General features: G+C 39.2%; 1 protein-coding gene across 2 annotated transcripts in view; it reads left to right on the plus strand.

Moving 5' to 3' along the window:
* The window catches only part of Arid2 (AT-rich interaction domain 2), a 128,402-nt gene that overhangs the window by 43,743 nt on the left and 59,166 nt on the right, over positions 1-25,493 (plus strand). For both annotated transcript variants that reach the window (XM_031353807.1, XM_031353799.1), the window contains exon 4: positions 19,750-19,883. In XM_031353807.1, the coding sequence (XP_031209667.1) occupies positions 19,750-19,883 (134 nt within the window). The remainder of the gene's footprint in view (positions 1-19,749; positions 19,884-25,493) is intronic.

The raw sequence follows: 25,493 nt of genomic DNA on the forward strand, positions 1-25,493 counted from the left end.
TGGAGCAGGACAGTGACTCACAGACGGCAGCCATTCTCACCAGTGCAGCAGGACAGTGACTCGCAGACAGCAGCCGTACTCACCAGTGGAGCAGGACAGTGACTCGCTTGCTTGCTTCCTCAGCACTCAGGAAGGATCGTTAAGTCTAAAGGCACTAAAGTGTGAATGAAAAAGGTAGATGAACCAATAGGATCTTGTATAACCTGCTGTGAGATATTAGTATGGGTAATTAATATGAGAAAGTTTATTATGAAAGATTTCCATTTGGAATAGAGATGATAGAAACTAAGATGAGGGCAGCAAGCTGTAGAGAAATGCAGAAGAGTGAAAGCTGGAAAGTCAGACATTTGAATTCTGCTTCTGTTGCATCCTTATCTTTGAACTAAGGAAAATGATTTAAGTTCTTTAATCTTCAGCCTTGCGCTTATTCAAAGGTTTTGGTAACCGACCTCATAGTGAACTTGAACATTGACACCTAGCAAGCCACCACCACCGTCCTCTCCCTCCTGTATACAAGGCGGGAGGGATCACTGGAGTGGTTTAAAGAAGCAACAGAATCCTTTTCTCTTGCTATGGTATGAAGGAAAAATTATTTTCATCTGCTAACTTATGAGACCTGAAAGAGTACTGACTGTGATTGGCATGGTCTAAATATAAGGCCCTTGACACAGTGGGTAGGAAGACTAACATAATTTACTGGTACCTAGGTCTTGTATTTTATTTTCTTTAAATACCCTAATGTAAAGATCCAACAAAATAATTCAAGAATATAAAGAGAAAAGTTATTTTTAACCTACTTTTTAAAATGCCAAATATTGTATAGCTCTGTGGAAGAATATTATAAAATCCTTAAATTTATAATTTTTGTAAATATGTGTTATCATAATTCATGCTTATAAATGCCCTTGTTTTTTCTATACCAGACGCAGCTTTTCTCTTCCTAATTCATTACTAGAGAACACACATTTGGTGGTTTTAGTAAAGGGACAAATCTTGCCTGTTCTTAGGAGTCCTTGAGAAAGGTGCATGGAAAGAGAAGGAGTATGTATTCTTGAGCGTAGTCTTTAACCAAGCTTTAAAATGTATATTCTGATATATATAAATGGCAAGAATGCAAGAGTCTTTCAAAAAGAGATCGCACTTTTCATTTTTCTACGTCTTATTAAAGCAACACTGAAGTTTTTATTAATACTATTTGGTCAGATTTTCTTTTTCACCAACAGTGATATGATTTTAAAAAAAATACTCTTTTGGATGAGTTCCTGACAACCAGCAAAATGATGAGGTGGCGAGATTCTGGCCTTGAGGGGTGGGTTCCCTCCCTATATATACTCAGACTCCTAAGTAGACATTGGGCCTTGATCAGGAAAAAAAAAAACAAACAAAACAAACTCTTTTAACTGCTTTCCAAAAAAGAATTGCCATGTGACCCACTTTTTCTATTTTTAGATAGTACTCAGAAGAATTTAAAATTGCTCCTAAGAGTGTTTAGCGGTGGCCAATAGGCAGTGTTAACTCCTATGCTCATCAGCTTAAGAGTGGATAAGCAATGTGCTGTATACATATAATAGTCATAAAACAGAATGTACAAACCTCATATGCTAAGTCAAAGAAGCGAAGTACCCCACACCTACACACACACACACAAAAGGAGTTGGTATTTATATCAAATATCAACAAAAGGAAAAACTCTCAGGATATAAGGATCAGCGGTTGGAGTTATTGCTTAATGAAGATAAAGTTCCACTTTCAGCATGAGGAAATAGTACAAAGATACAGTAGTGCTTCAAATGCAGAGTTGCCTCTGAGGAGGGAATATTCTGTTAGCAGATTTTACGGTGCTCAGAAGACAGGTGATGGATTGGTTCCTTCCATTTGGTCCTATGGGGGAGGATTATGGAATTGCGTTTGTGTGGTGCCTTCTTGGTGCACTTACACTAATGCTGTGACCAAGCTCATATGAGTTAATTCAGTAGCTGGGAGTCACTAGCTCTCTCATACATAGTGTTTGTAGACTGACTTAAGCTTTGTACAGCAATGTTCTGTTCGGCGCTGAGTGAAGCTGACCCTCCAGTTCAGTTGTCACTAACTGATACTCTGGGGCACTGCATGTCATTTGATAGGTGGGCTGTTGCCAAGAGCAGCATCCAACTGTTGTATTTGTTAAGAGACTATTAATAGCTCATAAGCACTCTGGCAATTAAGTTAACAGAACCTCCTCCTTTATGATAGGTTTAACTTGAAATCTTTTATCTTTGTTTTGTCTCAGCTTTTGAATAAAATGTGCTTATTTCCATATAGAACGGTTTAAGGGGTAGGATGCTGTTAAATTCACAAGGCTTTTCAGAGAAGGACATCATGTGACTTTTCCAAAGACTACTTTGAAAAGCCTAAGTCTTGTCTAAGTGATGGCCCATGCTGCGGCACCACACAGTGGGGACTGTGGGACTGGGGACTGTTAGTGCCAGCACTTACTACAGTCACAGTGGCACTCAAGGTGGATGGCAGTTTTGGTGACGTCGTCTGTGACAATAATTACACTTGTGTGTGAAACCATCCGCCATGTGTTTACCTCAGCAGTGTTCTTCATTACTGCAGCCCTTTTCCTTTCAGAGCTGCCTTGATCTGAGTGGCCAGTTTGGGTACTATTTTCCTACTTCATTGGATGATGTTTTCAGAGAACAATTTTGTGAACTGGCAATATGACTTAATATCTTTGTACTATAACATTCAACTTTTGAATCCATAACATAATAAAATTTCAGTAAAAATACAAATTTTATATTTCCGAATTTAGAAATCTCATATTCTCTTTTCAAACTGCAGCAACTGTGTGGATGGTTTGGGGAGCTGATGTGACCCAGCCTAGAGTTGGAGTGCTTGCTTCATTGTTTCCCAGCTCCAGTCATCCACATCTTGTTGTGACTTCTTGTCCACTCTTCATGGTGAACTCTAACTCTTCCTTTCCGAGTGCGGTGCTCAGGGTCCACGCTCCTTTATCGCATGCCTATGCAATGGGTATTTCCATTGCCGAGGCTGCTAAGCAACCCTGGATGACTGTATCAGCTTCACCTAGGATAGCATGGGAAAGACAAGATACAGGAAGATACAAGCCGTCTCACAAGCAGGTTCCTGCCACTGCCATTGACTGTTGTGCTCAAAAGTTAGTCACATGCCCACACTTAAGACACAAAGACTTGTGAGGTTTAAATTTCATTTTTCTGGTGGCATGTGCCCAGGAAAAATGCTCAGGGGCTTATTCCTAGGAAGATTCAGTTGTTTTACAAATCATCTGTATTCTGGCTTTCTTTGTATTCTTCTTTTAAAATAAGAATTGAATGCAGAACAGGTTTTACAGTATGAGTGAATGGTAACTTTCTGCCTTGGCCTTCCACCACTCCTATGTGTTACTCTTCCTCCCATTTTGGGAAATGGATATATGTGCAAAGCCTATGGCCTGTTTTTGTGTCTGACTGAAAATCTGTTTGCTCTGTTCTACTAGAAGTTGCAAATAGACAAGAAACTGCTCTCAGGGTCACCATTGTGACTTTCCAGGTGCCAGGACTGGGCTAGAGAAGCACGGAGGCTCACGGCGTATCACTCTGAGCTCTAAAACTTACAGAGATCTAGTTGTCAGGTCAGAGCAAATTTGGCTCTTGGGAGTTGACAGTTTTACATATGGTAGCTGGGTTTGGTAGCTGTGAGCTTCAGATGCTGGGATCCTTGCTGTGTCTGCTTAGTGGCTGTCTGGGGACTCTTTAGTGGCTGGGCTCATCATAGCCACTTGCCTTCCTTAGCTTAACTCTTTGTCACCTCCCACTGTCTAGGTACTTGCATAGACTCTGATCCTGGAAGCTCTATGGAGCCCTTAATCCTGACTGAGCTGAGGACACATGAGCCTTAGGAGTCCAGTGGGCATTTAGTCTTGGGAGTCACTTTCCAACTGCCTTCTCGAGGCAGCTTCTGACTGGGTCTGTAAGCCCAGGATTTTCTCTTAGTGTCACCACCGCTTCCCACCCTAGGAAAAAAAGATAAGTAGGCAGCTGAAGACCAGTCAGGGGCTTTATTAAGCCTAACATTGCAACATGATGGGCAAAGGAGTGTCTCAGACAAACCCAGCATAGAGGAGTAACAAGCTTCGTATCTAGCTAGAAAGGGACTGAAACAGTGCTGGCATAGTAATTGTACAGTCAGCCTTTCATGTGCATGGCTTACAGTTCCTCCAGCTCCCCACTAAAATCCTTTCAGATGCACCACTCACAAGCTTTGCTTATAAGCCAGTCATGAGTCTCACATCATACCAATCGTGAGCTGTTTGCTGATTCACTGGGAAGACGCACCCCATCAGACATTTGTCCTAACTAAGAATAGTTTCAAGGGGAACAGGGTCACCCAGAGTTCATTGATGCTGTGTTGCCTGGAGTGATCTTGATAGGAGCAAAGCCTCCTGAGGCACAGCTGTTGCGCTGTCTTTGCAGCTGGAGTGGAGTTTCCTTGAAGTGATGGTAATTATAAATTCCCTGCATAGGGTAGCCTAGCGGAAGGAAAAAGTCTGTCAGCCCTCATTCATGGGGCACACAGATAGGCCAGGCCTGTCTTCACAGCCTCTGTGAGAAGTTTTTCATAGAGAAAACTAAAGGGTGGCCTCTAATAAAGGCCTGTGAAATGCACATTCTTAATAATTTTTAGTGTTTACTACTCCCACACTGCCATCCTCTTAGGGAAGACGGTGGCCCCTGCTTGTTCTGATCTCTCATACCTTTCATCCTTTGGCTCTAGGCAGATGGACGATGAGTATGTTTTTTAAAGTGGTATAGGGATTGACTCCAGAATCTGTGCATGGTACGCTAGTGCTCAGTTATTAGGCTAGACTTTTAATCCAGATGTTCAATTTCATTATTTAATAGGAAATTCCTCTTTTGTAAAACAAGTAAGTATATTCAAGTATTCTGTTATTTAATTCGAACTTTGTTGATTTTGAGAGTATAAAGTTATCAATACTTAGACAAAACAAAGCTCAAATATATTTAAAAATGTAAACATTCATAATTTTTAAAACCCATTGCATTTCTATCTAATTATATTTATCTGTAAGCAATGGATCTTTCTGACAATATTTTGCCTGTAGATATTGGATTTCTTTTTTTGTTTGTTTGTTTTTGTTTTTTAGAGACAGGGTTCCTGGCTGTCCTGGAACTCACTCTGTAGACCAGGCTGGCCTCGAACTCAGAAATCCGCCTGCCTCTGCCTCCCAAGTGCTGGGATTAAAGGCGTGTGCCACCACCACCCGGTGTGAATTTCTATATAGTATTAATTTTCAATGAAGAATGAAATACCAAAAGTTAAAGTGACTGTATCCTTTATTATTCATGAATGAGTTAAACTTAGATCTCCCTACATTGTCTAAAATGAGGCACATTAAAATGTTATAAATTTAAAATTCACTTAATAGGAGACAAGACTCAAATAACATGACTTATCAGGAGAAACTAGACAAACCAAAGATTGTGTCTTAGGCTGGCTTTGAACCTCTGATCTTCTTACCTCCACATCTCAAGTGCTGGGATTATAGGTGTGCACCACTACACCCAATAAATGTCTGCATTGTGCATGCTCAGCAAGTGCTCCATTAGCTCAGCTACATCTTTAGCAAGTGAGAAAGTTTTAAATGCAGAAAATAAATGTCATTCACTCAGTACTTGATCTGTCTTCTCAGCAGGTACTTACTTGGTATCTAAGAAGTACTCAAAATGTTCCTTCCTGCCTTTTCTCAAGAGTATCAACAGAGTGCAGATCTTGATGGCACAAGTATTGATTGGAGAAATTACTGACTAGAACAGACTCCTAGGAACGACCAAGATGACCACCCTAGCTGCTGTGCAGCAGTGTAGCCCAGGCGTTGCTGTAGACGTGGGGTGAAGAAACAGCTTCTGGACTTTGCCTGCCTTGTGCCTCTGACTTACGGCTCTATCTGACCATTTTGTATGGGTGCATTCAGCTTCTGTGTCCTTGCAATGGTTTCAAACATATTGGACTTTTTAATTTGAATTAAAATTGAGGAAAACTCAGGTTTACAACTAGACACATAGTTTCATGCCATTTTAATGTGTGTGTTTGTGTGCATGCTTGGCGTGTGTGTGTGTGTGTGTGTGTGTGTGTGTGTGTGTTTGTCCTCACATTTTGTCTGTAGCTTATTTACTTTTATGTTACAGATAATTTGTCCTTTTCCCTTCTAAGGTCTTAGTAAGTAGGGTTATAGTGAGCTCTTATTCTCTCCTTTATATATATATATATGTGTGTGTGTGTGTGTATAAGTATATATACAACATATATATGTACATGTATATACATGTGTATATATATATATGTATATATGTTACATATTAGATAGATTCCCACTGGCAAAGATTTATAACATATATAATTTTCTTGGTGGGGAGGCTTATAATTATAAAAGTTAGGCCTTGCCAGGTACTGTGGCTACAGGAGCTATGACTGATATACCCCTTTTCAATATTAATATTACTTTAGTATTCTGTCTATCCAGCTGTTGGTTTTCAGGAGGTAGTCAGTTTTGTTAAATGTTTACTGAGAAATACTTTGGACTGTGTTCATCATCTTTTTATATATAATCTTGTATTTCACTTATTTCTGCTTTTATCTTTGTCTTTTCCTTTTAGTACATTAGTCTACTTGTGTTATATACATATTTGCATAGTACATGTGAATATACTTTGTGTGTTTGTGGATGGTATACCTGTACAGGCATGTAAAGGCCAGAGGAAACTGTCATAGGTTTTCCTTGGTCACTGCTGTTCTAGAGTTCAGTAATTCATCAGGCTGCCTCCCAATGAGCTCTGGAGAGCTCCTGGTCCCTGAGCACTACCTCCTCCCACCCCCAAGCACTGTGCGTACAGATGTCCACGCCTGTATGCCCAGCTTGTACATGGATGTTTGGATCTGAACTCATGTCCTTGTGTTTATATGTTAGCCATTTTACAAACTGAGCTGCCTTCTCAGCACATCTTTGATTTTCAGACTACGCATTTGTTAAGTACAGGTATAGTTGTTACAAATTTTCAATCTTTTTTGTTATTGAGTTGAGAGCCCTTTTTTTGCATTATATTATTTGTTTGTTCTTAGGCTAATTGCATTCCTTATTTTCCAAACACAAAGAGATTTCCCAGTCATTTTATTATTGCTGTCTAACTAATTTGTATTGTTGGAGACCATAGTACATGTAATTTAAGTTTGAAGAATATAGCCACTGTCTGGGAAGAATAATATGTTGTATATATACTTAGATATGTTCTGCATTAAATACTGAGCACAAATTTATAGCATGTGTGTTTATAGCATGTGTTTGTTAACAGAATAGATATCAGTGAAATATTTTATTATATTTCTATCTTACTTAGTTTGTTCAGATTTTGTTGTATGTTTTGAAGCCCTTGTTAGGTGAAAGTTTACAGCTGCATATCCTAGGACATTGGTCTTTTTGTTGAGAAAATGAACAACACTATTATAAAGTTTATGTTATCTCTGACATTATGCATTTTGCTAATATCTGCTTTGTTTTGCTTTGTTTTCTATTAACATAATTCTCTCAGCTTATCTTTAATTCAATGTAATCTCCTGGCTAAGTAGCATATAACTAAATAGTATGTAGTTCATATGTAATATGTAGTTGGAAAACTTGTTTCTTTTAACTAGAGTTTAGTCTATACTTATACAACTAGCAATATATTTGGGTTTAAATCTAATATTTTAATTTGAATTTTTATCTCCTTTTTTCTCTTTGCCTCATTTAAATTAAATGCAGATTTATTTCTATCATGCTTGAGTATATGTTTATAATTTATTATAATAGAGCTCATCCTTATTAACATCGAATGCTTGGTGCTTCTGTCCTGTTTCATGAACTCAAAGACTGAAACTCTTGTCGCAGTCCCTGCCTCTGACTTATAGATTTTAGGTGTCACAGGTATCTTTAGTTTTGCCTGTATATAAATCCCAGAAGATACGTTGTTCTTGAAAGGCAGACACACACACACACACACACACACACACACACACACTAATACGTTTGACAACTGTCATTATAAGCCTTGGGTATAATAATCTCAACACTTGGAAAGTAGAAGCAGAAGGACTGGAATTCAGAGTTATCTTTCTTTATCTGAGAGAGAGAATCCAAGGCCAAACAGGGCTACATGAGAATTTGTCTCTCAAACAGCAACAAAAAACAAAAACAAAAACACCTAAAACATTTCAGTTCTTTTGTTTTACCCATTTGATGAGTAGATGATCTTTTTTTGTTTGGTGTTTAATGTTTTCATTTATGTATATATTCTAAATGCTAACCCCTTTAAGATATCCTTAAGCATTCCCGGTTACTTTTGTTTTGCTTGGCAAAACTTTGTTTTGTTTGCTTGGCTTGCCTCATATGTTTTATGAGGCAGGGTCTGGCTAGTAATCCCATGCTGGCCTGGAGCATTGCTGTGTTGCCCTGGCTTCCAGCTTCTCATCCTCCTGTCCTTCTCTGCCAGCCATGTGCTAGGATCACAGGTATGCTGGGTCCATCACTATGGCTAAACCTTTGGTAAATTAGTTTTTAATTGTTACAAGTCATTTTACTTTGGAATGACATAATTTCCATGTTGAATTTTATATTTTGAGTTAATTTTTTAATTTTTAATTTTAATTTTTTTACTTTTATTAAAGTAATAAAATTTATTTTAAAATGTACAACTCAGTATTGACATTTTTTAAGTCATCAAAATAATTTATAATACTTAAAATGCCTCTTAAACATACATGATATCTTCTGAAGCTAAAAGTAATATGTACTCAACCAGTTTTTAAAATCTATTTGGAACATTAAACATGATAGAAGTAGAAGAAAAATCTCTTATGAAGTCCTCTATGGAAGGAAATTGTGAAAAGTTCCTGATTAGACAGAAACCATTCCATTTCCATCTTGTTGGGTCTTTTGTGAGGTTTTGGTATCAGCGTAACTATGGCTTCATAGAGTGAATTGGGTAGTGTTCCTTCTGTTTCTATTTGGTGGAATAGTTTAAAGAGTGTTGGTATCAGGTCTTCTTTGAAGGTCTGATAGAATTCTGCACTAAACCCATCTGGTCCCGGGCTTTTTTTGCTTGGGAGATTATTAATGACTACTTCTCTTTCTTTAGGAGATATGGGACTGTTTAGATAGTTTATCTGATCCTGATTTAACTTTGGTATTTGGTATCTGTCTAGGAAATTGTCCATTTCATCCAGATTTTCCAGTTTTGTTGAATATAGGCTTTTGTAGTAGGATCTGATGATTTTCTTTTATTTCCTTAGTTTCTATTGTTCTATCTCCCTTTACATTTCTGATTTTGTTAACTTGGATACTGTCTCTGTGCCCTCTGGTTAGTCTGGCTAAGGATTTATCTATCTTGCTGATTTTCTCAAAAAACCAGCTCCTGGTTTTATTGATTCTTGGTATAGTTCTTTCTGTTTTTACTTGGCTGATTTCAGCCCTAAGTTTGATTATTTCCTGCCCTCTACTCTTCTTTGGTGTATTTGCTTCTTTTTGTTCTAGAGCTTTCAGGTGTGCTGTCAAATGCTGGTGTAAGCTCTCTTCAGTTTCTTTTTGGAGGCATTCAGAACTGACTTTTCCTCTTGGCACTGCTTTCATTGTAACCCATAAGTTTGGGTATGTTGTACCTTCATTTTCATTAAATTCTACAAAGTCTTTAATTTTTTTATTTCTACCTTGACCAAGTTATTGAGTAGGGCGTTGTTCAGCTTCCATGTATATATATGGTCTTTCTGTTGTTTTTGTTGGTATTTAAGACCAGCCTTAATGCATGGTGATCTGATGGGATGCATGGGCTTATTTCAGTCTTCTTGTATCTATTGAGGTCTGTTTTGTGACTGATTACATGGTCAATTTTGAGGAAGGTATATTCTTTTGTTTTAGGATGAAATGTTCTGTAGATATCTATTAAATCCATTTAGTTCATAACTTCTGTTAGTTTCAATGTGTCTATGTTTAGTTTGTGTTTCCATGATCTGTCCACTGATGAGAATGAGATGTTGAGGTCTCCCACTATTATCGTGTGAGGTGCAATGTGTGCTTTGAGCTTTAGTAGAGTTTCTTTTATAAATGTGGTGCCCTTGCATTTGGAATTGAGAGTTCTTCTTGGTAGATTTTTCCTTTGATGAGTATGAAGTGTCCTTCCTTATCCTTTTTGATAACTTTTGGTTGAAAGTTGATTTTATTCAATATTGGAATGGCTACTCCAGCTTGTTTCTTGGGACCATTTGCTTGGAAAATTGTTTTCCAGCCTTTTACTCTGAGGTAGTGTCTTCCTCTGTCACTGAGGTGCATTTCTTGAAGGCAACAAAATGCTGGGTCCTGTTTCCATGTCCTGTCTGTTAGTCTCTGTCTTTCTATTGGAGATTTGAGTGCATTGATGTTAAGAGATATTAAGGAATAGTGATTGTTGCTTCCTGTTATTTTTGATGTTATTTTTATGTTTGTGTGGCTATCTTCTTTTGGGGTTGTTGAAAGAAGATTGCCTTCTTGTTTTTTTTAGGGTGTGGTTTCCCTCCTTGTTTTGGTATTTTCCATCTATTATCCATTGTATGGCTGGATTTGTGGAAAGGTACTGGGTAAATTTTGTTTTGTCATGGAATATCTTGTTTTCTCCATCTATGGTAATTGAGAGTTTTGCTGGGTATAGTAGCCTGGGCTGGCATTTGTGTTCTCTTCAGGTTTGTTGTATGACATCTGCCCAGGATCTTCTAGCTTTCATAGTCTCTGGTGAGAAGTCTGGTGTAATTCTGATAGGCCTGCCTTTATAGGTTACTTGACCCTTTTTCCCTTGCTGCTTTTAAAATTCTTTCTGTGTTTTGTGCATTTGGTGTTTTGATTATTATGTGACAGGAGGAATTTCTTTTTTCGTCCAGTCTATTTGGAGTTCTATAGGCTTCTTGTATGTTCATGGGCATCTCTTTCTCTAGATTAGGGAAGTTTTCTTCTATAATTTTGTTGAAGATATTTACTGGCCCTTTAAGTTGGGAGTCTTCACTCTCTTCTATACCTATTATCCTTAGGTTTGGTCTTCTCATTGTGTCCTGGATTTCCTGGATGTTTTGGGTTAGGACCTTTTTGCTTTTTGCATTTTCCTTGACTGTTATGTGAATGTTTTCTATGGTATCTTCTGCCCCTGAGATTCTCTCTTCTATTTCTTGTATTCTGTTGGTGATGCTTGCATCTATGACTCCTGATCTCTTTCCTAGGTTTTTTATCACCAGAGTTGTCTCCCTTTGTGATTTCTTTATTGTTTCTATTTCCATTTTTAGATCCTGGATGTGTTTGTTTGTTTTTTTCAATTTCTTTACCTGTTTGGTTGTGTTTTCCTGTAATTCTTTAAGGGATTTTGTCTTTCCTCTCCAAGGGCTTCTTCTAGCTGTTTACCTGTGTTCTCCTGTATTTCCTTAAGGGAGTTATTTATGTCCTTTTTTAAAGATTTATTTATTATTATATCTATGTACACTGTAGCTGTCTTCAGATGCACCAGAAGAGGGCATCAGATCTCATTACAGATGGTTGTGAGCCACCATGTGGTTGCTGGGATTTGAACTCAGGATCTTTGGAAGAGCAGTCAGTGCTCTTAACCGCTGAGCCACCTTTCCAGCCCCAGGTCCTTCTTAAAGTCCTCTATCATCATCATGAGATGTGATTTTTAAGTCAGAATCTTGCTTTTCTGGTGTGTTGGGGTATCCAGGGCTCCCTATGGTTGGAGAACTGGGTTCTGATGATGCCAAGTAGCCTTGGTTTCTCTTGTTTATGTTCTTGCCCTTGCCTCTCACCATCTGGTTATCTCTGTTGTTAGCGAGTCTTGCTGTCTCTTGCTGTGGCTTGTCCCTCCTGCAAGCCTGTGTGTCAGAACTCCTGGGAGACCAGTATTTCTCCAGGAGGAATTTGGGTATGGACAGCTGTGGCACAGGGTCAGCTCAGGGGTACAGACAGAAACTGGAAGGATCTTGTCCCTGGCTGTTCCTTGGTTCCTGTGTTCTGATGGCTCTTGAGTGTCCCTCTTGGGCCAGGAATTTGAGCAGAAGTGGTGGTCTTCCCTGTGCTCACAGGTGAGTCAGCACTCCTGGGAGACCAGCTCTCTCCCGGCGGTATGTGGGTATGGAGCACTGTGGCACAGGATCAGCTATGGATCAGCTCTGGGCACAGACGGAAACCGGAAGGATGCAGTCCCAGGCTGCTCCTAGGTTCCTGTGACCTGAGGGCTCCAGGAGGGTCCCTCTGAGCAGAAATGGTGGTGCCTATGTTCATAGGCTTTTCAGAACTCCTGGGAGACCCACTCTCTCCCCACCGTATTTTCGTAAGGAACGCTGTGGCACAGGATCAGCTCCAGGTGCAGATAAAAACCTGAGTTAATTTTTTAAAACAATGAAAGTGTGATTTTCCTCTCTGGTTCCCATGGTTTCTAGTGCATCTATCTACTGCACCTTCTGTCCTTGTTAATGTAAAGAGAAGACATGTTTTTTCTTGGATCGCCTTTAGTGGTTCTTTGGGTTGTTATGGTTTCCTACTCTCATGTGTGATAGATAGGCTGGGAGAGATTTCTTTTTCTTAGCATTGCCTAAGAATTTAATGTGTTCAAACTGAAGCACCTCAGTACATTTTCACAATTTTTTCCCCTAATATTTCCTGTTTTGTCTTTTCTCTGATTATATTTGAAAACTCCTTAGGCATTCGACTGAGTTGTCTTTTTTTAAATTGTTGTTTTGAATTGCTCGCTTATAAGCATTTAGAGATATTGGTGATCTAGAATCATGTTAATCTTTAGGATTGACATTTTCTTAGCCTCCTCGAAACACAAAATTCATCTGAAGTCTTTGCGTCCCCTTCCTCCCTCTTTTCATCACCACTGGGGGACTGACTGTAGGGACTGACTGTAGGAACTGACTGTAGGGACTGACTGTAGGGACTGACTGTAGGGACTGACTGTAGGGACTGACTGTAGGGCCCGCACACTCTTCCACAGGGCTCTGTCCCCAGCCCTGCATAGCTTTTTGTTTACTTTCAGCGCTGCTGGGAAATTCTTTAGGTCTTGATCAAAGCCATAGCTGCTTTTATTTGCTTGTTTGTCATTTAGTTTTCTAGGTGGTTTGTCATACTACGTGGCTTCAACCACCTTCTCCACAGTCCTTCATGTTCCATAGAGCCCTGAATGCCATGTTTATGTCTTCTCACCATATGGCACAGTTGTCACTCTTCTTCCAAGCCTTCAGTGCTTTTGTTCTGTTTTGGTTTTTTTGTTGATTTATTTTGTATGTGTGTCTGGAGCAAGCAAGCATACATCCACCACGATGCCCACATGAGAGAACCCTCGAGGGAGTCAGTCCTCTCCATCATGAGCTTGCCAGGGAGTGAACTCAGGTTGTTATCTTGCTGGCAAGTAATCTGACCTACCAAGTCATTTCATTGGCCTGGGAAAGTCTTTTTAAATACATAATTATGTATTTTTAGCTTTACCCAATAAGAAGATAGAAGTAAATGACCTATTCTACCATCTCTTGAAATAAAAATATCCATTTTAGATCTTATGGTTACTTTAAAAAAAAAATCTTCCCAGACTTTTTCATCCATCCCTCCTGTGAGCACCCCACTACTTTAGAGTATGATCCAGTCCTTGTGTGTAATTAGAGTATGATCCAGTCCTTGTGTGTAATTAGAGTGTGATCCAGTCCTTGTGTGTAATTAGAGTGTGATCCAGTCCTTGTGTGTAATTTGGTCTTTTATTACCTCTTTTGAAAAACCTAAAATATGGAACACTAGTGGAAAGGTACACATACACACATACACACACATATATATTTGGTTTGTTTTTATTAGATTTTCTATTCTTAAAGACAGGTGCGTGGCTAGAGAGATAGCTCAGTGGTTAAGAGCACTGACTATTCTTTCAGAGGTCCTGAGTTATTGAACAGTATCTACATGGTGGCTCACAACCATCTGTAATGGGATCTGATGCCCTCTTCTAATGTGTCTGAAGACACTGACATTGTACTCACATACATAAAGTAAATAATCTTTAAGAAAAGATAATTTGTATATTAATTCACCACTGTGATATAGAATTTTATAGTTTTCTGGAAAAGTACAGTCTTTTCTGATTATTTTTAAATGTATTAAATAAATATTGATAGTTCATTCCTTTTTATAAAGAAATTATTTGAATTTAATTTTTAGAGCTTTAAAATTTTTTATGTGTGAGTTTTAACTGCATGTTTGTGTCTGTGCTGCATGTGTTCTTGGTACCTGTGGAGGCCAGAAGCCAGTGCTGAATCCACTGTAGTTGCCTTGTGGATGCCAACGACTGAACTGTGATCCTCTGTAAGAATTGCCCTTAATCACCAAGCCAAGACTTGAGCCCCAAGATTTATTTGAACTATTCGTCCGTGTGTGCATGCGTGCGTGCGTGCATGAGTTATAGGTGGTTATCATCTGCCTTCTCTGATGGTTACGGACAAAACCCTGGAAGAGTACAAGAGCTTTTAGTGATTCAGCCCTGTCTCCAGCTGTTCATTTATGTTTTTACTACTTTGGAGCCACATAATAAGTAGTTAATATATTCAAAATGTTTCTTTAAATATTTAAGTACACATTCAATTGAATAAGATAATCTCATTTAGAGTAGCATGTGGTAAATGTTGTGTCTCAGGAATTAGACATAAAGATGTAACTATCAATGTAAGTCATTACATTTACAAGACACAATCAGAGTCATTTCTTCTGACTGTGGTAGACAGCAGTCAGTTTATAAGTCAGCTTCGTTTGGTGACATTACTTACTGCTTTTGTGGAATGAAGATGAAATTTCTGATAGAAATGCCATTCCAATCCCTAGGTTAACCTCTACTGTCCACTTTTATTTACCTTGTGGTGAATTTCAAGATGACAATAATATTCTCTACAGTGCTGAAAGTATATTAAATTATTCCCAGCTAGTGCCTCTTTCCCTTCCATCCCTGGTTTTGTTTTTTTGTTTATCTGTTGGTTTTTGTCTTCTCTTTGATTTTGTTGCTTTGTTTGTTTCCTAAATGGTTTGGGCAAGAGACATCTCTAGGTAGCTATATCTTGTTAATATGCATAAAAGATTATATAGTCCATTTCTACATGGTTTGATTTGACTTTGCTAGAATATTTATTTCCATTGGTGGCAGGGCCTTTGTACTCTTGAGTTTCTTTTTCCATTGTTTAAAAGAATATTGATGAATCTCTCAACTTACTGGAAATACCTAGTTTACTCTTGCTTCTGATTTTACTGGTCAGTTCATACTGGCACTGGAGATGCTACAGTTGTTCGCCATGTGCTGGAGCATGTCTGCATCCCTGAGGTCTGCACACCTATGAATCAGGAGTTAGTGTTTCCCTACCCACCTTTCCCGCCGTGTCCCGCCTGCTGCTCCTCTATTCATGCAGTTTATTCAGCTAACTGCAGCGCCGCCCTAGTTCCTACTGCATTTCCAGCGGAGCCTCACATATGCCAGTCTCAGGCCTTTACTGCACCTCCCTCTTCTACTGTTTCCTTCCTTCCTGTCTTTTTTTCTACTTTCTCTTGCACACATCTGCCTTCCTCACTCTTGTCTGTTCTCTTTGCTTCTAGCGTTTCTTGTCTTCTTTCCTTCATGTTCCTTGCCTGGCACCTTCTGATAAATGTTAAACCCTGAGGGAGGAGGCTTCCATGGTAGTGCTAGCTCAATTCCACTAAGACCTTTGTCTGAAGTATTTGGTATTTTTATCTTCATTAATGAGGTGTTTTGTGACATAGAGAGAAATATACCACACGCAGTTAAAGAGCTGTTGGTTATCTCCAAGAGACACATGGCACTGTTGTAGCTAGGTATGGCTATTGGTTGCTTGCCTTCTTTGAAGTTGACATGGCGCCTTCTGATACTATGAAAGTTAGACAACAGAAAGGAAGCTTGATTCAGGTCAGATCCAGCTTAGATTTTCCAGATCCTGTGTTCAAAGACGAACGTTCTGTCTTCAGCATTAGTGACTTACTTACTTTCAACCTCTGGGAGGCACCTAAGGGGGCAGCAGCAGAGGCCTGTAATGTTTTGGAAGTCAGAAAAACCTGACCAACAACTTTATACTTTCAGTTTGTGCGGTTATTCCAAGTTGCATGTTCACCCAAGGATCTGAAGTTAGGAACCAAAAGTGAGAGTGAACGTGGGATATTTGTGTCTCTGGGTCTGGAATGTCTGCCTCAATACGATCTTTTTAGTTCTGCCCATTAGCCTGAAGATTTTGTGGCTTTATTTTTCCTTATAACTGAGTAGTATTCCATAGTGTTGTATGTACCACATTTCATTACATGTGAGTCTGTTGAAGGCATTTATGTTCTATTCCCTAGCTATTGTGAGTCAATATGGCTGTGCAAATCTGTCTTTTCCTTCCTTCCTTCCTTTTTTCCTTCCTTCCTTCCTTTCTCCTTCCCTCCCTCCCCCTCACTTTTTTCTTTTCTTTCCTTTTCTTTTTCTTTCCCATCCACATATTGCTTACTGAGATCCTGCACTGCACCCACCCGTGCCCAGTTACTCTTCCCTTCTTCTAGCCCAGCTTGGTATGTGATGTACCCCCGTGCCCAGTTAAGCTTCCCTTCTTCTAGCCCAGCTTGGTATGTAACGTACCTTGTCTCCCCTGGGAAGTGACATTGGGGTAGGGCAGCAGTATTTTTGTAGAACTTTCAGTGTTTCATATTCAGGTCTTTGGTTCATCTGGAGTTAGTTTTTGTACAATACATTATATATAGGTCTAATTTCATTCTTTTCTGTGTGCACATTCAGTTTTCCCAGCATCATTTGCTGATGATGCTGTCTTTTCTCCAGTATATGTTTTTAGCATCTTTGTAAAATACCAGATGGATGTAGTTGCATGTATTCATGTTTAGGTTTTCTATTTTGTCTCATTAGTCTGCATATCTTGTGTGTGTGTGCCCAGGTCTGCTTTTATTGTCCAGGATCTTTTCTGGTTCCACATAAATTTCAGAATAGTTTTTTTTCTTCCCTCCTATTTCTGTAAAAAATGAGGTGGGGATTTTGATTAGATTGCAGTGAGTTTATAAGTGGCTTTTGATAGAATGGCCATGTGACAATATCCTACGTTACCTCAGTTCACTCTTGGCTGTGAACCCAGATGAATAGCTAAAACCTAGTCAGAGATGACTGCCATTCTCACTTGCTATGGCATCTGGGGGTGTTCAGTTAGTTAGTTATTTTACCATAGGACTTAGTTTATGTCTAAATTTATGTATATTCTCTCTTCTGTGGTAGCTGCACTGAGATCAAAAAACTTGATTTATGTGCCTCTTAAATCCTTTGTGGACTTAAGCTACAAGGGGACTCACTCTTCATGCTCAGACCTTCTTCCTTCCTTCCTTTAGACTATTAACTACTTGCTTGGGGCATCCATGGATCAGATTGAAGCTCTCTGTGCATGTCTTAGCTTTGGTGCTGAACCTACAGCAGTAAGAAGTGCTGCAAGCTAGGGACTTTCCTTATGCTGCTGAGCGTAGATGGAGAACCTGGGAGAGGTGGAAGGCGGCACTTTAACTCCTTCCCATCTCTAGGCAGGAATTATTAATTGCTTTTGCAGCCATTTAAAGAATGTTTCATTCAGATGCAGGAATATAACAAGGAAAAACTTCATTGAAATAAAATGGCAGTTTTATTAAAGTGTCACACTTTATTATGTATGCTTCTACCTTTTTGTACAACTTCAGAAGTGTGGCTAGATTACATGGGAAGGAACTTTAAAAACATGAGACTCTTGTGAGACATAAGTCATTTATTATGGTGGGAGTGTGTCACAGGGGAGCATCTTTCTAACACACAGGCTGATCCCATGAAAGTACCGCTCACTTTCAGAAAGACCTAAGAGGAGTGTGAACTAGTGATGATTTTCCATCTAGTTCATTCTTAAAAGTTTTTTAATGTATTTATCGTATGTTACGTGTATGTGTGTTGCCTGCATGCATGTTTATCCATCACATATGTGCCTACAGATGGTCATGAACCTCTACAAATAAAGGAAATAAATAAAATAAATGATAGATAAATATGATAGATAGATAGATAGTAGATAGTTAAACAGATAAATAGATGGATGCAGCATGATTTGTGATAGCAACTGTAAAATTAAGTAGCTTATGCCTCACTGAAGAACTTAATTACTATTAATTGGGTAAAATAGTGCATTGCTATAATATGTTGATAAATAAAAATATTCACAGAAATATATTGAAATATGTAGTGAGCCTGTGTATAGACTTAAAGGTCAAGGAATTGTCTTTTCATTTGTGTTTATAGTAAACTAGTAGCACTTTTTGATTTTATTTTAACAATAATAGAAAGATTTACTTTGAATCAAGGATATCATCCAGATCAAAGTTACATTTCATTGCTAAAATACCTTTCCAATTATATCATTTTTCTCCTGAACAGTTGCTAAACTAATAGTTAGTTGAAAAGTCTGATGATTTAACTCCAGGTAAAAAAGTTAACTTGTAAAATAATCAAAATTAGTCTTCTGTAGTTATTAATAGGAACCCATTATATCATTGCAAAAGATAGAACACATAGAGTTATCTTCATATGGAACGGCAATGTCCATGACTTTTCATTTGGCTATTGGAACTATCATAGCCTTTTTGGTATGATAGTTTTTTTGTTCCTACAACAAAGACTTCATTACTGCCATGTTTACCTTTCTTGGTGCTAACAGCTTTGTACAGCACACTCAACACATGATGCCATTTAATCCTCAGCACAGCTTCATCTGGTAAATTTCAGTGCTGGCTGGGGCTTCAGACTAGGTCATTGGGACTTAGTTGAATTATCTTTTTTTTGTCCTAAGTGGCAGAACTTGGGCTTAGCATGTCTATAACTGTTAATTCCTAAATCTTGTCTTTTAATTACTCCAAGGTTTTTCTTTTTGTGGGGAGGTGTTGGGACAAAGGCTTTATTTGGTTTATATCTCTTCATCATTCTCAGGACAGAAACTCAAAACAGGGCAGAAAGCTTGAGGCAGGAGCTGCTGCAGAGGCTATGGAGGGTGCTGCTTACTGGCTTGCTCCTGGTTTGCTCAGCCTGCTTAGCCCAAAGATGTCCCCACCCACAATTGGTTGGGTACTCCCCAATCAATCACTAATTAAGAAAATGCCCTATAGGCTTCCTACAGCCTGATCTTATGGAAGCGTTTTCTTAATTGAGTATAGCCATGTCAGATGACTCTAGCGTGTGTCAAGGTGATGTCAAACAAGCCAGCCCGTTAATCTTCCAGGCAGCCTGGCTCACTACCCTGGCTCATGGCCACCTTACAATCGGAGGGCAGCTGTGGAGCAACTGTATAATTTGATTTAAAAAAAAAAGTACCTAAAGTATATTGTTATTTACCAACTGGCACTTGTATTGTAAGTACTTTTTTTTTTTTTTCTGGAGTTCTAAGATCTTTTCTGTAAAGAAAAAAGCTATTTTAACTTGAATTGAGTTTACAGCAGTGTTCCTAATGAGCTGAGGCCACCGTCTTACTAGCATAAGGTTTTCCTCTGCTTGGTTGTGGTTGTGAATAGTACTCTCACTCCTCGGGATCCAGAGAACATGGGGTGGAAGTGTAAACGTAACATATACACATTTAAACAGTGTTTGCTCTGCTCTCTTTCTCTTTCAGTTATCTAGAAAAATACGAGAAAGTTCATCATTTTGGGGAAGATGATGATGAGGTACCACCAGGCAATCCAAAGCCACAGCTTCCTATTGGTGCAATTCCATCTTCCTACAATTACCAGCAACACAGTGTGTCAGGTAAATTTCATGAGATTTGCTGGGCATAGGCTCAGAGGGTTGAAGTGGGAAGTAGACATCATCCAGGGAGTTAATCCCTACTGTGTACATGAGCGAGCTTTAGACCTTTCACAGATTATTAAAGAAAGTTTTGGAATTTTTTAAAGTAAAATTTCTTACTGATTTTTCTTATTAGGTGATCATTAGTACATTTATCCTGAAAGGCCAATGAGAAGAGGGAAGGTCTATTTAAGATGAGACAAGCTGATTATAAACTAAACAAAAAACAAAAAACAAACCCTAGGCTCAGAGGGACAGAGTGTTAGGAAAGCCAGGAGCCTTTGCATGGAGTCTGCTACATTTCCTGAAGTCACTGCAGTCCATAATGAATGTCAGAAATGTTGTGAATCCTGCCATCTCTAGCATGATATTAAAAGACTTTTCATTCAAGTAGCCTCATTACAGAAATGTCTAAGCTGCAAAGTGATGATTTGTGTTAGGAAATAGTTAACTTGAAACTCTATAAAGAGATTGGACTAGAGCTGCTGCGCGTTCTAGTTTTCAAGAGTTCTGGGAAGATGAGCATGTCTCGGTGTCTTTAGCATTTGGCCTACTCAGAGCAAGAGGTATTTATCAAGATGGTAAGCATTTACAAAAACTAGAGTTGTGTTCTGCATTTCTGTAGTCGGTCATCAGTTGTAGTGCTGAGCGCTACCAGCAGCCTTTTGATTTCAGCAGTGCAGCATCTTCTGTTTTATTCTCGTCTGTTTCCAAACTTTCATTCATGTTAGATTTGCCTCTGTTTCTTCCGCAATGACTCAATAGCTGGAGGAGTAGAGGCTCTTCTTAGTAACTCCGGGCTCCATTGGGAGAGGCTTCATTAGCTGCCTTTTTAAACGACCGCAGTGGGGCAGGCACAGTGAATGCAAAGCAAACCTTTTTATATGTGCTGTTCGTACTGCCTTCAGCTTGCTGCCTTGGCTTGATGAATGATGAACTACGTGCTGTAAGCTGAAGTAAGCCCTCCTTCTCATTGCTTTTGGTCATAGTGTTTTATCATAGTAATAGAAAGCAACAACTCTCTTCTTATTGCTTTGGTTTTGAGACAGGGTTTTGCTCTGCAGCCTTGCTTGACTCAAAGTTATTCTCGTCCTGCCTCAGTCTCCCAAGTGTGAGGTTATAGCCGTGTGTCACCACAACCTTCTCTTTACTTATACAAATTATATTCCCTATATCTGTCTAATTAACATGGATTAACTTTGTCTAACTAAGACATTTTGCCTGTGAGTGATGTGCTTTTTTGGCATTTTTGGAAGCATGTGCTGAAATTCTGGTGGAGCTAGATATACTCAGAAGCTAAAGCAAAAATAGCTGAGAGCCATCCATCAACCTGTTAGAACATCCCATTTTTGATGTAATGTATCTGCTTGGTTATGATGGCTGTCTTAGATGTATCATATTTGACAAAGTCTTCATACGGGATACTTATAGAAGAAGCGACTAGGAGCTTTCTCCTCAGATTGCAGAATACATGGTTCACACTGAAAAGAGATGGTGTTTCAAAACAATGTTTAGGAATTTTGAGGTGCTTCTTATTTTTATAGGAAGAGATATTGCAACTTGATGACTATTATACCAATGACCGTGGTTATCACCAATATAAAAGCCCTTCCCTGATGACTCTTTAAATTGTCAGTAGGAAAGTTGAGGAAACTGTGTTTTGTTTTGTGGGGTCTATGTGTGTGTGTGTGTGTGTGTGTGTGTGTGTGTGTCTGTCTGTCTGTCTGTCTGTCTGTCTGTCTATCTGTGAAAAACCTATGTCAAAATAAAAATTATCTAATGATAAATTTCAAAAATTTTATTTAGGGATGAGACCTAAATAAAGAATTCAAGGTCAGAGTCCTTGGTTGGCACAGGGGAAAGCCTGAGTTCCTATTTTAGTATCACACACATGGTCAATCCCAGATGTGGGGAGCACACACCAGAACTCTAGCAGGCTAAGTCAGGGTGACCCTGAGCCAGAAGCTTGTCTATGCTACAAAACAAGGTCAGGTCTCATCTTCAAGATAGGAAATTCAGGGCCAGGAAGATAGCTCAGTGGTTAAAGTGCTTGCCTTTCAACCATGAAGGCAGGAGTTTAGATTCCCCAGAAATCCACATAAATACATGGCTGCCCAGCCCCTGGAGACCAATGGGCTTTATAGGTATGTTAGATAAGCTCTGGGTTTAATTTAAAGGCTCTTGCTGAAGTGGAAACTTAAGGGTTCTTTGGAGAGCCAGTTGTGTTAGATGGGGTTTTGCTGGGACAAGCACATGAAGGAGTGCTTTCCTGAAGTGGACACGGGGAAAGGCTTGTGAAGGAACATTTCACTGAAGCAGACACAGGAGAAAGGATGTTCTACTAAAGCAAATATGTGAAAGAACACATGATGAAGGATTCTTTGCTGACAACACACACATATTGGTCTGCCTTACACTGCACAATTGAGCTCCATTTGTCGGGACTCCACAGAGAGAAACTCACCAAGAATCTTCTGGTGGTATGCCTCAGCTTCTTGCTGCTTTTGTGGACTTGGGCTGACTGGCAGAGTGATGTCAGCTGAGACAGACTCACGTGCTGAGGAAGACCCATGGAGGAGACCTGATGCTTGGAGGGTATAAATAGGACTCGACGGGACAGTGAAGGAGGCTGAGCTTGGCTCACTGGTAGAGCTGGCTAAACCACGTTGGTCTTGAATCTTCCCTGATCCTTGCTTTGCTGACAGAGACACAGCCAAGAACTGGTGTTCCTGCTGACTCATGCTGAGACTGAGGCCTGGCTGTCTCCTAGGTCCTGCCACCACTGCTGATTCATGGTTGCTATCTTGACTCTACCAAACTGGACTGCTGGTGAACCCGTGATGTGTTTGCAAGTGGATTGTGCTACTACTGCCTTCTAACCTATGAATTGAACTGTTGATTTTTAGACAACACAGATGGGAGTTGCTCCAAAGAACCTTTCTAAACAAGTCCACCCACCCATCCAACTGCCCCCCTCCCCCACCCAATATCCTCTCTTTTCCACTACCTCTGGTGAGTGGTGGGCTACAAGGGAGGTTAAAGTATTTAAGAACCATCATTAAAATTAGGTTTTGAAAAATTAAAGTTACATCTTTGTCAGTGACTAAAGTGTCTAAGTGGCTAAGAATAATGGTGATTTTTAGCACCATCCTCAGACCTCTATACACCACATGCACATAAACACATCACTATCATACGCTGAGAGAAAAGGCGCCTGAATTTTCCCAAGGTTATTGACTCTTTCCCCAGTGACTTTAAATAGCAGAAAATGTTGAGAAGTTTCTGTTTTGAACATGGATTATTCAACACTGACACTGATATTTTTGTTCGAATTGTGCATAGATTTTAAAGGTTTCTATAAGCGGGTGAAGATTGCTGATGAGCAAATGCAGGCTGGGCCTTGTGCATGCTAGACAAGTATTAAATGACTGTACACTCAGCTCTTTCCTAACCTCAAATATGTATGAAAACCTTTATAAGACAACTCATTAAAATTAATAGAATTGTACTGTTTTAGAGCTAGTTACTGTTGTAATGATTGTCGACTAAATGTTCCATAGTCTAACAGACATTTGGATGGCAGTTATAGTCATTGACAACATTAACAGAAAGACTACCCCATGGAAGCCCTGCAGAAGACATTAACAACCTTCTAGAAGAATCCTCTCTTTTCTCTAAATTGAAAATAGAAAGAAATGGTTGCCTCAAATTTTACTTTGTTAACCAGTGACACACTTCAGTAAACTTTAAATCAAGATTCTTAAAAATAAACTGCTGATCCTATCCTGAGATAATATAGCTCCCTGGGCATAGAGAAGGAAGATGTTAAGACCTGTGGGTATAGTTTTGTTTTAGCAGTTGTCCTATACTTAGAGGTCGTCCAGCTTGGTTTGAAACACATGAGATGAAACAGGCCTCCTGCCCTCCATGGGGTTATGGGTATGGACCACTCATCTGGTCTGACTGTCTGTCTTTGAAAGGGATCTGCCACGGCACATGTGGTAGTTAGATTACAGATTGAAACAGTCAGTCCTCTCTACCATGTACAGCCCAGTGATCAAAACTCAAGTTATCAGACTCAGCTGTAAAGAGCTTTCCCCACCGCGCTAGCTTTTGTCTGGATCTGGACTTTAGTGTCCTCCATTTTCTCCTGCACTCTCTTTAGGAGTCTTTACCAAACCTCGAATGATTAAAGAGACTTTGTGTGTGTTGGTTGTATGATAGCAAAGTTTATTGGTAAGAATATATATACAGAGAGATTTCTATTATTCTTCAGTAACAGATTAAGAAATTCCAAATTATTTTAGCTTGAGGAGTTTAAGTTCAGAATTATTTCCATCCAGGAGGTTTGGGTAAAGACACCTAAAAAATTAACTATTGGTATTGGTAAGACTTGACTTCCACCTTCAGTTACTGTTAGAGTGCAGAAACACCGAAATCTGTTCCTGTATCCTTAGGTAGTTGTCTGCTTTTTAAGATATTTGAGAAATTTCATTTATCAAAATCATAAAAATAATCTATATATTCTTCTGTTTGTGTAGCAGAGTTCAGTCCAGTCACTTTCCATCTTGCTTTGTGAGACAGGATTTCTAACTGAACCTGAGCTCAGAGTGGGCAAAACTAGTTGGCTAGCAGGCTCCATGATCCTCTTGTCTGTGCCTTCTCGGTGCTGGGAGCACAGTTCCATGACAGCATGGCTATGTTCCAATCAAAGCAGCATATCGAGACCACGTCTCAAACCCACCCTTCAGGAACTTTTTTTTTTCTGTTATATATGTAAAAGATTTTTACTTGTGTTTTGTGGACTTCCTCCCCATGTTTTACATTTTAAAGAATCCAGGTATTTCTGAAGTGTTTGGAAATGTTTTGATGCCTGGGACTTGAACTCATGCCCTCCTCGTGTCTGCCCCAGCCACACGCCCTAAGCAGCTGAGCCTTCCGTGTGCTCTGCCATACATTGTTGTTCAGTGCTGGATGTTGCAGAGAATCAATGTTTCAGTCATTTGTAACTCTCATGTACCCCACCATGATTAGTGGTGTTTCTAGAATATTTTAGAATGGAAGAGCTGTCTATTCAAATGCTGATGTTGAGCCACATATGGTAGCAAATTGTAATTCTAGAATTTAGGATCCTCAATCAAGAGGAATGTGAACAGATCCAATCAAAGCATCATATCGAGACCACGTCTCAAACCCACCCTTCAGGAACTTTTTTTTTCTGTTATATATGTAAAAGATTTTTACTTGTGTTTTATAGAAAAAGTTTTATAGGTTGTTTTTGTTTTACATTTTAAAGAATCCAGGTATTTCTGAAGTGTTTGGAAATGTTTGATCTGGACATTTTCCAACTCTTATATTCTTAAACTAGTGACAGCTTTATTTGAAAAAAAAAGTGTGTTTTGTCTGAGGGTGTTTGCCTGGTGCCATGGCTGCCAGGCCCAGACGTACTGTAGCTATGTACTTCCTGTTTTCCTATCTTCTGACTTCAAAAGTTCTGTTAGGTGGATGTTTTAAAATCTGTTCTCGAATATAAAATCATTTTATTTTTCTTAATAATTTCTTTTTTCTTTT

The sequence above is a fragment of the Mastomys coucha genome, unplaced genomic scaffold, assembly GCF_008632895.1.
Source record: "Mastomys coucha isolate ucsf_1 unplaced genomic scaffold, UCSF_Mcou_1 pScaffold11, whole genome shotgun sequence".
NCBI lineage: Eukaryota > Metazoa > Chordata > Mammalia > Rodentia > Muridae > Mastomys > Mastomys coucha.